This window comes from Salvia splendens, chromosome 2 (assembly GCF_004379255.2).
Source record: "Salvia splendens isolate huo1 chromosome 2, SspV2, whole genome shotgun sequence".
NCBI lineage: Eukaryota > Viridiplantae > Streptophyta > Magnoliopsida > Lamiales > Lamiaceae > Salvia > Salvia splendens.
Window position 1 is genome coordinate 35,126,989 of NC_056033.1, and position 17,603 is coordinate 35,144,591.

A 17,603-nucleotide genomic window follows, 5' to 3' on the forward strand; every position below is an offset into this window, starting at 1 on the left:
TTTTTTACCCGAAAATGTACTTTTATATATGTCCAAAAAAAATTGCAAGATTGAAGAGGTACCAAAACTGTGATTTTTCAAAGAGCAAAAATGCCCTCAATGGCATTCACGGGATTTTTCAAATGCAGAAGGGTATAAAAGACCGATAGGTAACAAAAATGTAATTTTCAGGGACCAAAAAAGCTATAAAAAATTTTCAGGGATCATTCGTGCATTTTTCGACAAGATCAGAGACTATTAGTGTAGTTCACTCTAAAAAAATTACTCTTTTGGCGGCGGCGGAGTTGCGGCATGTTCAAATGAGACATGAGGAGTGCAATTGTTTGTTCATTTGTCTCTCATTCTGATGACGACATACAGGAAGTGTCGGCCCTTGTAACGAGGTTCAACATTCCAAATAAAATAGTTGTGGAAGAATCGGGGGTCGTTTGGTTTGGTCCATCTCGTCCCCTTCCTCTAGAGATACTTGAATTGAGAAAAATGTTTGAGAGATAATTTGGTTTGATATAAAAAATTGAGTGATGAACGAGTGTATTTAGAGATGATTTGGATGAACTAGTATTTAAAAAAAATAAAACAAAATTAAAAAAAATCTGAAAAAATGGTGTTCATGCCGTCGGCGAGCTCATCATGTGCCGTGCCAACGGCATCAGCCCAACTCATCCCCAAGGCACCGTTGTGCACACTCTTAGTGGATGGTGGGCCATGCCAACGACACCAGCCCAACTCATCCCCAAGGCACCGTTGTGCACACTCTTAGTGGATGGTGGGCCGTGCCAACGACATCAACCCAACTCATCCCCAAGGCACCGTTGTGCACACTCTTAGTGGATGGTGGGCCGTGCCAACGACACCAGCCCAACTCATCCCCAAGGCACCGTTGTGCACACTCTTAGTGGATAGTAGGATCCACATTATTATTATAATGTTTAATGAGTTGTAATGATGGACCATAATAGTATAAGTTGTTAATAAATTAATTTAGATGGATAATGAGAGGAGGACAACTTTTCATAAGTGGAAACGCACATATTTTTATATGATGAATGGAATCGAAAAGTGCATATATTATTATGGGACGAGAAGTGTATATTAATCCATCTTTTATGTACAATTAAGTTTCTTAAACAAAAATAAAAACAAATATTTTAATTGAAGAAGAGAATAAAAATAATTAGTTGGATTTTAAATTTCTATGTCATTATAATTTTTTATCTCACTCTAAATCAAAAGTTATGAATCAATTATTGGGCTTCACATCTCGAATAAATGGGAAAAAAGGCTTGTATGAACTAACATGCAATCCGTGGGTTTCAAGAATTATTTTGGTATATAAGTGTTTCTTTTATTCACATGAAACACATGTAATTACAGAAGACGACCACTTCTTTAGGCGGCACATGATTTTATATAATTTTATGTGTTAAGTAAAGAGAATAAAATAAATAAAATGTGTTAAGGAAAGAGAATAAAATGAAATAAAATCCTTCTGTTTTTAAGTAATTTGATTATTTTGGTTAAGACAGCTCAAATAAAAATGGATCTCTATCTTTGATAAAACAGTGAAAGCAGTATTATATTTTAGAAAATTAAGATGGAGTATAAGATTAAGTCATACTAGTATCTATTTTCGGTTAGGGGACGTTATTATGAAAGCTCATTACTGCCACGTGGCTTATCCATTAAGTGATGACGTATTCATACCACACTACTACCATACCCTTGTTCCGCGGTAAGGACCCAAATTATGTGCCCTACCTTTCAACCATAACTCCATAACCGTTAACTCCCCCCTTTATTCAATAATACTTAATAAATAAATACTCCTAATCTCCTATGATCGCAAATAAAAATTTCATTTTTTTTATTTTGGTACGTTCATGAATCACACAGCCTTAATTCACACTTATATTATAAATAGTGAGTAGGTTACATATTGTATTAACTCTTTTAACTCGCATTTTATTATATAAAATTAATATAAAAAGTAAAATTCACATTTTGCTATCTTTTTCAATTCATATTTCATAGAATTCGTACCAAACTCAATTAGGACTTTTAATCGTAGACGAAGGGAGTAAAACATGAAAAAAAGGTCCTTATATTATGCTAAATCATAGTCTTAAGCTCCTTATATTATGCTAAAATGTTTCACTAACCTTGGACAAGGAAACAACTCTATCAACTAAATAACCCTTCAGCCTTCTTCATTAACATCATCACCCTTAATTTTTTCATTGGGAAAACACTTCTCTTCTCATTTTTATTTTCTTTCCTTTTTAAGCTGCGACTTGATATATTCGCAATCATGGAAATATGTTACTAGCAAATTTTAAAAGTTGATAGAATCTACAAAAACTTTACCACAATAACATTTTCTCCCACTCTTTTTAGGTTTTGTGAGAGTGTAATTGTCAGTTTTTGGGCACCTGCAATAGATACATTTCCAAAATTATGATCACGAAATCATCATTCTGCTTTAAATTAGCAAGGTCTATATCTAAAAATTGAAGTTATATGAACACATGAACAATTGAACTACCCTAATTGAATACATGTTATCCATTATGAAGAATAAAAATGGGAAAAGAGAATGAGGTGTTTAGACCCATACACTTTTAGTATGGCTTACTACAAATAAATAGTAAGGGATATGATTCTCACTTTGCATCTTGTGCTGATTAGGCTATATTATATTGACCTCTTGCAAGGATTATTATTTTACTCCTACAATTTGCTAAATAGAGTATATCTTAATATGCATGATAAGATCTTCAAAATTTATCCCACTTGCAATTTACATGAAATCTTTTACATATTATTCAGATTTTATCTTGGGAAAAAGAAATACCATTGACCACTTTTTTCTCAAGTTGGAACATTGCAAATAGAGTGAGACTATAATTCCTTGATTATTTGAGGTGACTGATTCACCGTCAATATGACAAGAGTTATACGTAGGGATTAGAAAATAAGTTGAAAGTTGAAAATATTTCAAATTATGAGATTTTGACTATTTATTTTCTTGGGTATGTAATTATGGAAATAATAGAGTGATGATTGGATGATTGACAATTAAGTAGTAAAATTGAAGTAGAAGACGCAAACCACTAACATTGAGATATGGATTTTGACTTTTGATATTTTAGTCAAAAAATAAAATGAATAATCATTTTCTCTAAATTTAAATACTCCTTATTAGTTGGGATTTGGGAATAATATTAAAATGACCCTTTGTTCCTCTCAAAGGTCTCTTAATCAGACCACTATTAACGATAATTAAAGCTAAACCAATCTTATCGAGGATTCTCTATAGCATTAGGATTACTAGATTTTATACCACTAATTCGTCAAACTTTGCCCTAACCCTTATGTATTCCTTCCGATTCCAATTCTCCAATAACGATGTTCTATATTGAAAATTATGGGTATCTTACGAGAATCTCCCAATTCCAAAAAATTTCATCTATTTATCTTTTTCTATTATTCGTTATGAAAAAATTGTGATTTTTTATTACCAAAAAATTCCATCTATTTATCAATTTTATGATTTGTTATTATCGAAATCAAAATCTAAATAGGTATATCAAATGCACAAAACGTTTTAAATGATAAGAAGCAGAACATTATAGAAGATGCACAACCCATTATCTAAAGAAACCGACTCAGATTGATAGAGCAACAGAAAATTAAAATTTCATCACAAGACATGATAGACAGAAATCGACACATATAGCTTGAGAAGAAGCAAATTGCCAATGACTTTAGCTCTCAAGTAAAGAAGAGACTCGGTTTCTGTCTGTGTTGCTTCACATCACATCACAGAACAGAACAAAAAGTTCCATGCAGCTATATAAAAATCGACAGTCTCCTTCAACCCTTCATATGAAATAGGTAGTTGTTGATAGTTCCATCCAAGGGGACTTAATTCTCATGACCCCGCAAGACGAGGCATTTTCGAGACGTAGGGCTAGTCAAGAACAGTGGATAATGAAACGACCCAGACCACAAAAAAATAGACCAGAAAATTTCCAATTTCATCCAAACATGATCCTGACAAAAAGAGAGGGAAAAAACGAGTTAGGAACTAAAATAAGAAGCTAGATGAGTATTTCCATAACAAGAATGCCAGCGAGAAGGACGCAAACAAACAAAAGTAGATGCCAACACATGGAGTTAAGTTTTACACTAAGTACAAAGAAAGATATTTTATATGAATGGTGATCCAAATGTGCAGAAGGTTATGTTGTAAGGACCATCAGAAACAGAAATCACAGAAAAAGGCTAATTAAGATTTTTAATGTGTTTCTAAAGCTGCCTTCACTAAAACTCAGAAACTGCTCAGAGTAAGGTGATGCAGTAGAATTTCATTGTTACAGACATACAAAAGCCTTTCCATTTAACAAGTGCATAAAGTATCAAAGCAAGTGGCATGAGTAATGACAGAACAGAATCCAGGAGTTACCCTTGAACCAAAATTAATAATGGTGTAGCAGGCTAGGGAAGTCATTTGTGGAAACCAACATGAAGTAGAAACTAATCTTGTAGTCTGTTGGTTCGAGCTAGAGGGGACTAAAAAATTTTCCAGGCAACAATTATTTTGATAAACTCGTCAAAATTATTTAATTGACAAGTTTCACTATTCCGAAGTTCATCAATTAAACAATTATAATGACCAACTGACAGCCCCATTCTGGTTTATGTCATCACCCATAAGTATTTATCAAAAACAGGCAAGCAGGTGTTGATTTTAAACTGAATGGTGCATGACTAATGAAATTACATATATTTGATACGCAATAACCATGAGAAATTATGAGGTCCATGGAGTTTATAACAGTCAATGGTCATCAAACACATAAATATCCACAGCATCCCACAAGACATGGAGGTATTATTTAGGCTCCACCTTATACATATGTTCAGCGATGAGAAAATATGCATATGTGAAACAGAAATAAGTTCACTAAAAAATTCTAGAGGGCAGCAAAGCATTTTTCTTTTTCCTTTCTCATACTTGTACCCCTTTTCATGGTTTGGCACGACCAACACCAGAAATTATTGTCCCAACCATATAAGTGTAATCTCACAAACAGAAATACACCAAACATCTTAATGCCAACATGGGAACAAGTGTAATCTCACACACAGAAATACACATATATACTAGGATTATATGTATAGATGGAAGCATAACATGTAATGGTTTTAAAATCTCACTAGTCATTTCGATCTTTTTGTCATGGTTCGAGACATAGCTGCACCCACCCAGAAAAGCATGCCTCGGACAATGACCCCAAAAACACTTAAAAGGTTAGTGTGAAATGGTGAAATTTAATTAGTTGAACCACTTTCACATGCCACCCACATTTTTCTGCATCCAAGGAATATTGCACTATATTACGAGAACAGTTGGAAAACCTCCTAACAGTAAAACCCTTAGCTAAATGGGCATCTAACATATAGGACAATCTATAAAGACCAAGAGATCTCAAGTGTTCCAAATAATATAGACAATAAACAATTCTGAAGTTGTGAAGGGGGGAAAGAGTGTTTCAAATGATAGGACTTACGTAAGGTTAATTAGTTCTCAAACTATCGTGACACTGTAGGTGTTGCAAAGTTGAAGTAAAGCAGCTTGATTAGCTGGATCAAGATTTCCTGCAATAATCCGAGGCAATGTTCCAGGGGAGTGAGAAGAAAGATTTGCTAAAGATGCAACCAAAAATTGCTTTGGATCTTTGATGTCTGGCAGAGGATCCTCATCTTTCCTCCCAGCATTGCGCAACTGGAACCGTGCAGCATTAGAACCAATTGTTTCACTAAAATCTAGATCCTCAGCCTCCTCTTCCACTCTGTCCTCCTCTGGACGTGAAAGAAGTGTAACAATGCTGTCAAGCATTTTTCCCCAAAGTTCTGAATGTGATGGTGGCAGAGACTCACATAAGATCCTAATTGACGCTACTGAAGCTAACTTCTGCTCCATTGAACCCGTGATTGACTTAAGATCAGGTATCCAAACTTTCTCCAAAATTTGGAAGAAAACATCGGGCTGCACAGCATTCATGGAGCCAACAAGTTTCTCAGGACCATGCTTCACCAGAAAAAGTGACATAAATATAATAAGAGACTTAACGATCTTCGTTGTTTTGTTATTCTGAAGCCGCTGAAACAGGGTAAACCATATATGGCTAATGTGGGCAGAGACAACATCATAACCAAGATTTTCAATCACAGTATTGAGCACATAAAATCCTTGTTCAGCAGTACTCCGAGATGAAACTAAATTTTTAAATATTCCAAGAATATTGGATAAACACCCCTGCTGATTTAACTCATGTGGAGCCTTCCTAAGGAAGGCCTGAAGCAAGCGGACAAGAGAAGGTACATTAGCAGACTTTTTCCATGAATCTTGAAGAAGGAGTATTGCAAAAATATCCATATAATTCCCTGGTAAAGGAGATCGATTGAATTCCACAAGCTGAGCTAGCAGCTGGAATGCATAAGGGAAGAACTCAGTAATATCTCTCGATAAGATCACTTGTAGGATGGGCAATAAGCTTGTTTCAAAAGCTGAAATAATAGATGGGTCTTGCTCACAAGCCCTCCTGATTAAAAGAGCAACGGAATCAAACAGATGATGATTAAAGTCTGGGTTTTTGGGGTTTTCGCAAACTCTGGTTAGAACAGTAGCCAGACCATTGGTGCAAGGTAATGCAACCTCATGTGAAATGTTAGCAACTCCAAGAACCCTCACAATGCATCTCATCACATAATGGTTCTCCTCTGATTCTGGCTTTTGTAAGGCACCAAAAAGATTGGTCATTAATGCCGGCAGAAATGGGCTAATATCTTCAGCTGAATATCTAGCCCTCCCACCTTCATCCTTAACTAGAAGGAGCTTCTCAATGCAGCTAGCAGCATATGAATGAACCACGTTTGACTCAGAGACCAGGAAGCGGACAACATCAGGAAGCAGTGAGACTGCAACAGCTTTTGGGATCTGGTTCCTGAACATAGTGAAGAATTTCAAAGCACCAGCTTTCAACATAGGAAATCCATCAACATCTTGATTTCGCAGCTCTGGCATAATAACAGACCCAAAGAAGCTCTCAACATCAACTAGATCAGTGGAAACCGAGGTGCCACTAGCTTTCTTTGTGGCAAGAGAAACAACCAAGTAGATAGCACAATCTTTGTGCTTCCAATTAGCTGCCGGATTCTGTGAAAATGAGGCTAGAAGACTCTGTATCTGAGCAGAAACCTTTTCAGCCACCCTCTCCTTATAATTCAAAGCAATTCCCTTAAGGAGTTCACAAGCAATCCTCCTCCTGGTTTCTAAATCACTGCCTTCCATATCTCTTCTAATGAACTCAATGTAATTCATCTCAAAAAGCTCCTCGTCTTCATCCCTTAGCATCACATTAGGAATCACTACACTTTGACATATCTGCTGCAATATATCATCCCTAGCAAACAAAGTATGATGAACACTTGTACTAACTGTCGTCAAAAACTTAATAGCAGTCACAGTGAGACTCTCCCGACTAGACGAATTAGAGGCAGCCACTAAGAGTCCCCACACAGCCTCCACAAACCCATTCAAATACCTTTGAAATGGCTCCTCGTCTCTCTTCATGTACAGGCTAATATTCTCACAAATCACAGCCCTCAAGTCATCAACTACTGCAAGCCCGTCACTTCCACTATCTTCCAAAGCAGAATATTTCACCGTCAAGTATTTATTGAACTCAACCATCCATTCATCCATATGATCCTCAAAGAACTCCGGCAAATCCATATAATTGAAAGAATGAAAGATCCAACAGCAAAAGGTCTGCGACTCTATATAACCCTTTAAAACAATAGCATTTGCAGATCCAGAAGCCACAGCCTGGTCTAGATACCCTGCAGTCCGCTGGAACACTTGTAACAATGGCCGAGCAAAGTTATCGAGACAATACTTGAGATCGAGTAAGAGATCATTTGTCGTATACTCGTATCGAAACTTCTTCAGCAACGAATCAACCGTAGCTAAAATTCCATTGACTGAAACATAATCATTTGCCTGACTCAATTCATCCAATGTCACAACTAATTCAGGCAACAAAGCTCGCCATTGCTTAGGGAAATCATGGTTCCCGATGACAGTCAAAGCTTCACTAAGCTGAGCTTGAATTTTAGGCGTCGCAGTAACCATGAGCCTAACTATCAAACCTTTAATTTGTTCCTTCTCCGTGTCAGGCACAACCACCCGGTCAGGGTCGTCGGGATTCAGCGCCCAGCGAGCTTTGAGGTGGTTCTTAAAGTTAACAGCGGCAGATTGGCGGATCTGCTCATCGACAGCAGGCTCGGCGACCAGGCGGAGAACCGCGAGGCCATAGTTTGGCCGATCGGCGGCCTCCGCCAACGCCGCCTCGGCGCGGCGACGGGGCTCGGGGAGAGGCGACAGAGTGTTGATGAAACACTGGGACAGGAATTGTAGGGTTTCGGCGTTCCACTCCATTGCCATTTCAAAATCAGTGAGGGTTAGGGTTTAAGGTAGGTTTTCAGATGATATTCTATAAACCAAGAGGCAAGTGATATTCCTTAACACATACTCCTAGTATGATAATCTACAGAGATAGGTATATGAAATTTAGTAGAGAGAATACCTGAGCTGAAAGTGCTGAGGGGAAAGAGTTACAGCAAAGGCACAAATATAGAATTTGAAATAGGGCAAGGAGGGAGGGGGGACATTGAAGATCATCTATCAATGTCATTATTATATGTAAGCAATTTAAAAAGGAAAATAAAAATAGCGTATCATTTCGTGGACCTTTTTATTGTGGACCGTTCAGAAATTGGCCCTAGTGAACTACTCATATACATTTAAATCTCAATGAACCACTAATACAGCGTAAAAGGAAAAAAAAAATTGTTGAAATAATCGTGTTAAATAGAAACATAAAATTCAATTCTGCAAATACTGCTACGCATTCGAATGTACAATTAAGTAACTTATATTATAGTTTGGAGGAAATATTTTTTAAAGCAAAATAATGAAGTATATATGAAAAAAAATTTAAGAGATTTGTGTCTATACAGAACTGTGATTATATTGATTTTTATGCATTTGATTTATAATATGGAGTACAGCTTAGAGGATATTTAAAGAGACAAAAAAATAGAGTATATGAAAAAAAAAGTTTAGAAGATATGTCTATGAAACGTTATACTATTTTTGTAGGATACGAGCGGAAGTGAATTGGATGCGAGGGGAAGTGAAGGGAGTGGATCCCCTGCTGTGGTGGGAACACAGCAGGGGGTGATGTGCTATGGAACGGTGACGTTTTGCCTCAACTTTTACAAACTTTGCTTTATTCAAATGTAGCTTCTTACACCCGCTGCACTAACACATACTGATCAATAGTGATAAATGATAATGATTTTATTTAAATGGTGATTAACTAGGAGCTTATGATAAATTTTATTTCTTATTCCGTTGCATCAGGTCCACTTAAATTTAATTTAACTATTAATAATTTGTTAAATTAATGTACTATCAATGAATTATTATTTGAAATTATAGTTAGAGACTGAGAGCTTGTCGGGTGCAACTAAGAATTATCAATTCTAATTATAATTTATGAGCACTTAATAACTAAACTTTTATCAAATTTGACAAGTCGCTTATTTTTAAATTTATAATCCCTACTATAGTCTCTAAATATTATTTAAAAATAATTGAAAGTCCCTTTGTACTAATCTTCTGCTCGTGAATAGGAATCCCGGTTCTTCATTTTGGTCCATCTGCAAATAGGAGTCCCGGTTCACTTATAATACTATAAATGGTATATAGGCCTCACAGTCTAATAACTCATTCCACTCACATTTCATTAAAAACTAGTAATATATAAGTGAGACCAATACACCATTAACTCTTTTTCCACTCTGATGGGATACGAACTAAATAACTAAACAATAATTGCGAGCCCAATAGCAGTGACGGCCCATCAGCCCAAAACCCAAGAAAGAGTATCAGTTCGGCACAACCAAAGAGTTCGGTCACAGCCTATAGCTCGGTAAAAGCCGACCAATCGAGCTCAACTCTCAGATCGGCAAAAGCTGATCGGCAAAGTTCAGCAGTTCGGTCTCAGTATTCGACCGAACAAGGAGATAGTGGACCCATGCAAGATCTCCACGACCTCCATTACACCCACGATCTATTTAGTGGTATTAAGCAGTTATCAACCCCCCCTACCAGGGCTGCAAACCACGATCTTAGTTCGAATGTATAAATAGAACTTAGATCAGATAGACCAAGAGGAAGCTCTCTAGATCCTGAATCTCATATAGCAAATCAGTATTGTAATATGTAAGCTAGATCAAGCAATACAAATTTGCCCTCTATTCTTCCCGTGGACGTAGATTTACCTCAGTAAATCGAACCACGTAATTCTCAGTGTTGTGATCTTCATTCATTACTTGCATTTATTCCCATCAAAAATTCGCCAAATCATCACTGGCGCCGTCTGTGGGAACCAGAGAACCAAAACTGTGATAAAAGCGAGTTTTTGATCCTCTTCCACCAAAAAATGCGTACCAGATCACATAATACCCATACTTCCGTCCGTGATGAACGTGAGGAAGCTAGTCCAGCCCGTAGGTCTGGAAAACAGCCTCGGGAGAAATCTGCCTCCAGTTCTCACGGTGAAAGAACAAACCACTCAAAAAGTCATCGCACCGAGCCTCCCCAGCAGCTCGCTTTGAATGAGGCTGTCAAGTTGTTCTTGGCTGAGAAGCAGGATGAGTTCTTAACATTCCTGCAAAAGAGCCAGAAGCCGGAGAAGAAAACGGCGGATTCTCCCTCCCCCTCCAGACATGAAAGTCACTACCGCAGTAGTGTCGTATCTTCCAGGAGAAAGAATCCTCACCACCGATATGTTCCTTCTCCTCCTTGTTACCGAAATCACAGGAGAACTCCATCTCCACCATACCGTAGAGATGTCGGATTCGCTATGTATGGAGCGCTGAAGACTCCATTTTCGGATGATATCACCAGAACTCCGTTGCCACAGAATTACCGAACTCCGTCAGTGACTTATGACGGGTTAGTGGATCCTCATGATTTCCTGGGACGCTATCAGTATAATATGGCGAACCAAGGTCTCAATGAGGTTCATATGTGTAAGCTGTTTCCCGAGCTGCTCATCGGGAACGCAAGAAGGTGGTTCGATAGCCTCCCTCAAGGCAGCATTAGATCTTACAGAGATCTAATGGATGCTTTTCATAGGAGGTTCTTCCAGAAAGCTGAAACCCGAATCACTTCGGCTCAGCTGCTTTCCATACGTCAAGGTCGCGATGAAAAGATTAGCGACTTCATGACAAGATTCCACAAGGAATGCCTACAAGTAGATGATCTCAATGATCTACTTGTCATTTCGGCATTCCAAAATGGAATTCTGCCAGGAGCTCTCTACAGAAAGCTCGTTGAATGCAGTCCGCAAACAGCTCAAGAGATGTGGGACATTGCGGACCAGTTTTCTCGTGCTGATGAGGCAGACCGTCGAAAACGGTCTTTAGACAGCTCTTCCAGAGGAGACAAGAGGAAGCCCGATCATAGCGATCAGGGACATCCTCGCCGAACTCCTTTTGAAAGAATTCAAAGGGCACCGGTACAAGACAGATTGGGACCACGTCTCAATCCTGAGAAACCACCCGCTCAGTTCGTACCATTGAACAAGTCGAGAGCGGAAATTTTCGAACTGCATTCTGATATGTTCGAAAAACCAAAGCCGATGACGAAATCGGCCACGCGCCGAAGTTAGGATAAATATTGCTCCTTCCATCAAGACCACGGTCACGATACCGAGGAGTGCCGAAATTTGGCAGCAGATATTGATGTTCTTGTGAAAGCAGGGACGTTAAAAAAATACCAAAGCAAGCCGCCGAAAAAGAATAAGAAACAGAGAAGTGCGAACTGCGCTCCTCAGGATCCTAAAAGGCAACAGGATCCCGAAGACGATGACGAGCCGCAATATGATGGAGTAATCCAGACTATTGACGCTCTCCCAGCCGGGAAGACTAAATCGTCTCTAAAATCAGAGCGCAGAGGCTTCAATCGAGAGGAGCCAACACATAAAAGGCTGAAGAAGGAGGAAGTAATTACATTTTCAGATGCAGATCCCGTCCCGGCCATTTCTCCTCATCAAGACGCTATTGTCATTCAAGCTGGAGTGGCAAACAAACTGATCCACAGAGTGTTTGTGGATACAGGAGCGTCGGTTAGCATTCTTTTTAAAGAATGTTTTGATAAACTGGAAGTGGATCCAGCTCGGCTCAGTCCGGCCCCAATTCCTCTGAAAAGTTTCGCCCAGGAGGACACCCGCCCTGAAGGTATTATCAGCCTTCCGATTACAGTAGGAAGAGCGCCTACTAGCTCCAGTACGGTGATCGAGTTTTTTGTGGTAAAAGCTCGATCCCCGTATAACATTATACTGGGAAGAGACTGGCTCAACACAGTTCGGGCCATTTGCTCTACTTATCACCTCACAATCAAGATCCCCACTAAAGGAGGGATAGCAGTCATCCGAGGTGATCAAAAGAGAGCAAAAGAATGTCTGCAGATTGCGCTTAAAAGTGCCGAACAATCAGATCGGCACCATCAAGCATAGCAATCACAGCAGCCGGAGTCAGAGGCAGGCGAAATGAACGAAGTCACACCGGAGCCGAACTCGATGAAAGTTCAGTTATACGAAGATGATCCATCCAGAACGGTCAAGATCGGTTTCGCGGGAACACCTCTACTCCGGGAAAAGACCATCCAGCTCCTCAAAGAGTACAAAGATGTCTTTGCGTGGTCTCCGTTGGACATGACTGGAGTGTCTCCCGAGGTAATTACACATCGGTTAAATATTGATCCTTCAGTCCGGCCTATAAAACAGAAGCAAAGACTCTTTGCGGCAGAAAGAAATCAAGTCATCCATGACGAAGTCCGCCAATTACTGAAAGCGGATGTATTATTTGAAGTAAAATATCCTTCTTGGGTGGCCAATCCTGTGATGATCAAGAAAAAAGAAGGAGGATGGCGGATGTGCATAGATTTTACGGATCTAAATAAGCACTGTCCTAAAGATTGCTACCCCCCTTCCCAACATAGATAAAAAAGTAGAAGCTCTGATAGGCTTCGAAATTTTCTGTTTTCTTGATTTGTATAAAGGATACCACCAAGTTTTAATGGATGAGAATGATGCTTCAAAAACGGCTTTCATTACTGACTTCGGTATTTTTGCTTATAAAAAGATGCCATTTGGTTTAAAGAATGCCGGAGCCACATATCAAAGGATGGTAGATAAGCTATTTCGGCACCTGATCGGAAAAGAGGTTGAAGTATATGTTGACGACATAGTTGTTAAAAGCAGAAGCACTTCGGAGTACGAAAACAATCTCAAATCCACTCTCGACGTGCTCAAAAAAGCCAACCTCAAACTCAATCCCCAAAAATGTACCTTTTTGGTAGATTCGGGAAAATTTCTGGGTTGTTGGGTTTCAAAGGAAGGACTCAAGGCAAATCCCCTAAAGGTTCAAGTTGTTCAGAACATGGCAATGCCGAAGTCCATACATGATGTGCAAAGGCTAACTGGATGTCTAGCCGCACTGAATAGATTCCTTTCCCAAGTTGTTCAGGTGTATGCACACACGTTCTAAAGGCTTGCCTCTAGAACCTTTCGATCCGGAGATCGAAGCAACGAACTGGAAGAGGAACGCTTATAGGAGGCTCACACAGAAAGTTCAAGCTTCTTCGCCTAACCGCATAGGAGCATCCTCAGTTCAGAGGGACCTTTCACCCATCCGATCACCAGTTCAGGACCATCAACTGTTTGATCTCGTTTCTCCTAGTCTGATGGAGTACGAAGAGGGTAACAACGGTCCACCACCCCCTCCTCCCAATTATGTTGAGCTTCTACGACAGGTGGAGGAGTTGCGTCAACAGGTCAACCGTGGACCACCCGTGCCTGTGCAGAATCAATATGTATACCAAGGCCAGGCAAATCCAACTGTTCATAGCAACATCGCGGCCAATACTTTTGAGTTGAAAAGAGGACTAATACAGATGGCTGAGAACATTGCTTTTAGGGGCAAATCCACAGATGACCCTAACAATCATATCACTAAGTTCATTCATATTTGCAACACAACAAAGATGAATGGAGTGACAGATGAGCAGGTTCGACTAAGGATGTTTCCTTTCTCTTTAGAGGATTCAGCAAAGGATTGGTTGGAGAGTTTGGAGCCAGGATCAATTAGAACATGGAATGCTATGGTGGAAAAATTTTTGGAGAAATTCTATCCCCTTAGTGAAGCTATAAAGAGACAACACGAGATCATTGCCTTTCAGATGACTCCTACAGAGAATATCAGAGACGCATGGGGGAGGTTTAAATCTTTGATGAAACGGTGTCCCAACCATGGGTTAACCCCGACAGTCCAAGTCATTACATTTTTCAAGGGATGTGTACCTGAAGCACAAAGGGAGTTGAACTTGAGCTTAGGCGGTAATTTTCTCAAGAAATGAGTGAATGAAGCCATGGAAGTAATAGAGGAGCTCGCATCTAATGACGAAGGATGGAGCAACGAAAGGAGTAAGGTGCATAGGGTAGCGTCTACTACAGATCATGATCCTATGAGCGCCCTATCCGACAAGCTGGATGCGCTGACTATGAAATTTGACTGCATGACAATGGGGCAACCGTCTCAAGAATCCCAAAGAAATATGGAGGACGTGAACTATGTGAATCAAGGGGGCAACAACCGGTACTACAATAATCAACGCCCCAACTTTCAGGGTGGAGGATATAATCAGTTCGGGAATAAGGGGCATCCCAATCTCTCTTATGGGAACCTCAATAATGCTCTGCAACCACCCCCGGGGTTCACCGTTACTAATGGAGTGGTTAATGATCCGAAGAAGATGACCACGGAAGACATACTCAAGTCTTTCATGCTACAGTCCAACAAGCTCATGGAGCAGAATAACCAAAGGATGGAGAAGGTTGAGACAGATGTGCAAAGCATGGCCACTCATATGAAGAACATCGACACACAGATCAGCCAGATTTCCTAGACTGTGAGTACTATGACTCAACCGGGAAAATTCCCTTCGAACACCATCATAAATCCCAAAGATTGCAAAGTTGTGCAGTTGAGAAGTGGAAAAAGTTATGAGGGACCTGCAATGCCATCAGGGGACAGAGTAACGGAAAAGGCACCTGAAGAAGAGGAGTTAGTCGAGGAAGTTGAGACCGAGACAGTACAAATTACTTCCCCACCTAAGGAGAATGCGGTTCCAACTCCACCTACACCACCTGCAGCTCACACTCCCACTGACGTGAGGATCCCCTATCCTCAACGTGTGCAGAAGAAAAAGACAGATGCACAGTTCTCGAGGTTCTTGGATATATTTAGGAAGGTGCAGATAAACATCCCATTGGTGGAGGCGCTACAGCAGATGCCCAGCTATGCCAAGTTTCTGAAGGATGTGGTTTCCAATAAGAGGAGATGAATGGAGTATGAGACGGTGAATTTGACTGAAAGCTGCAGCGCCATTATTCAGAAGAAGCTGCCAGCTAAATTGAAGGATCCGGGAAGTTTTACCATATCTTGCATAGTGGGAGGTTGTCAAGAAAGGAGAGCGTTATGTGATCTGGGGGCGAGTATCAACCTGATGCCGTATTCATTTTTCCAGAAAATGAAGATTGGAGTGCTCAGACCCACTACTATATCACTGCAGATGGCTGACAGAACAGTGTCATATCCGAAGGGGATCGTTGAAGACATACTTGTCAAGGTCGGGGAATTTATTTTTCCAGCCGACTTTGTAGTACTTGATATGGAGGAAGATAGGCATGTCCCACTTCTCTTAGGCAGACCCTTCTTAGCCACAGAGAGAGCACTGATTGATGTGCATAAAGAAGAACTCACTCTCCGACTGAATGATGAGAGTATGACATTTTCCATCTATGATGCGATGCAGAAATATGATGATGAGGATGCTTGGAGGTTCAAACAGTGTAACATGATCGAGGTGATTGATGATTGTGTGAGAGAGGTAGCACATGCTATCTCTTATCAAGACAGGCTCGAGCGATGCCTATCGCAGTTTTTACTGGCTTCAGACAATCTGCAAGTGTCTGAATTTACTAACGAGCTACTTCATTTTGTGGGAGCTCTTAATTCTGGTGGGGAGATTCCAAGAAGGAACAACAAATTTTTATCTCTCAAAGATCCGGCAGATGAGGAAGAGAAAGAAGAGAAGAAAGAGGAACTTAAGCCGTTGCCTTCACACCTCAAGTATGTCTTCCTTGGAGAGAATGAGACGTATCCGATAATTTTCTCTTCATTACCTACTTCCACTGAACTCGATAAACTGCTGCGAGTGCTCAGAAAGCATAAGGGAGCTATAGGGTGGTCTATCTCGGACCTCAAGGGAATCAGCCCTACTGTTTGCATGCACAGGATTCTATTAGAAGAAGATTCTAAACCTAAAGCTCAGAATCAAAGGAGGCTAAACCCGATAATGCAAAATGTGGTGAAAAAGGAGGTATTGAAGTGGTTGAAAGCCGGGATTATATATGCCATTTCTGACAGTGATTGGGTGAGCCCAACCCAAGTCGTGGCCAAGAAGGGTGGAATGACTGTGATTCAAGGTGGCAATGATGAGATGATAGCCACAAGATTGGTGACAGGGTGGCGAGTTTGCATTGACTGGCGAATTCTCAATGCAGCCACGAGGAAAGACCATTTCCCTCTCCCGTTTATTGATCAGATGCTTGACAGATTAGGGGATATGAATACTACTGCTTCCTCGATGGCTATTCTGGATACAATCAAATCCTGATCGCCCCAGAGGACCAATATAAATCGGCCTTTATTTGCTCATATGGTGTCTATGCCTTTCGGAGGATGTCTTTTGGACTGTGCAACGCCCCTGCCACGTTCCAGAAATATCTGCTGCAGGACTCGAAGTTGATAGAGCCAAGATCGTGGCGATTGAGCAGATGCCGCCACCATCTAGTGAGAAAGCCGTGAGGAGTTTCTTGGGGCACGCAGGGTTTATCGGTGATTCATTAAGGATTTCTCTCAGATAGCCCACCCCCTTTCCAATCTGCTAGCCAAGGATGTCAAGTTCAACTTCTCTGCAGAATGTCTGCAAGCCTTTGAAATTCTGAAGAAGGCGTTGGTGAGTGCGCCCGTACTTATAGCTCCAGATTGGTCACAGCCTTTCGAGATTATGTGCGATGCCAGTGATGTGGCCGTGGGTTCAGCATTGGGGCAGAAGAAGGATAAAGTGTTTAGAGTGATCTACTATGCGAGTCGGACTCTAGAACCAGCTCAGGCAAATTACACTACCACGGAGAAGGAGATGTTGGCTGTGGTATATTCTTTCGACAAGTTTTGGCCGTACCTCATTGGAGCGAAGACGATTGTGTTCACAGATCATGCCGCCATTCGTTATTTGTTTGCTAAAGTGGATGCCAAGCCTCGATTAATTCGTTGGGTTCTTTTGCTGCAAGAATTCGACTTGGAGATTCGGGACAGAAAAGGGTGTGAGAATGTGGTGG

General features: G+C 40.3%; 1 protein-coding gene across 1 annotated transcript; it reads right to left on the reverse strand.

Annotated features, from left to right (window-relative positions):
• Window positions 1-3,647: 3,647 nt before the first annotated feature.
• LOC121792395 (exportin-2-like) lies at window positions 3,648-8,756 on the reverse strand. The gene is made up of 2 exons (XM_042190317.1): window positions 5,574-8,756; window positions 3,648-4,053 (listed from the first exon to the last, which is right to left on the reverse strand). Exon 1 carries the CDS (start codon window positions 8,510-8,512, stop codon window positions 5,591-5,593), a length of 2,922 nt encoding a protein of 973 aa, XP_042046251.1. The 5' UTR covers window positions 8,513-8,756; the 3' UTR covers window positions 3,648-4,053; window positions 5,574-5,590.
• Window positions 8,757-17,603: the final 8,847 nt, after the last annotated feature.

What these genes read in the sequence shown, in the direction of transcription:
- LOC121792395 (XM_042190317.1), bottom strand. Translation starts at nt 8,512, where the DNA reads ATGGCAATGGAGTGGAACGCCGAAACCCTACAATTCCTGTCCCAGTGT.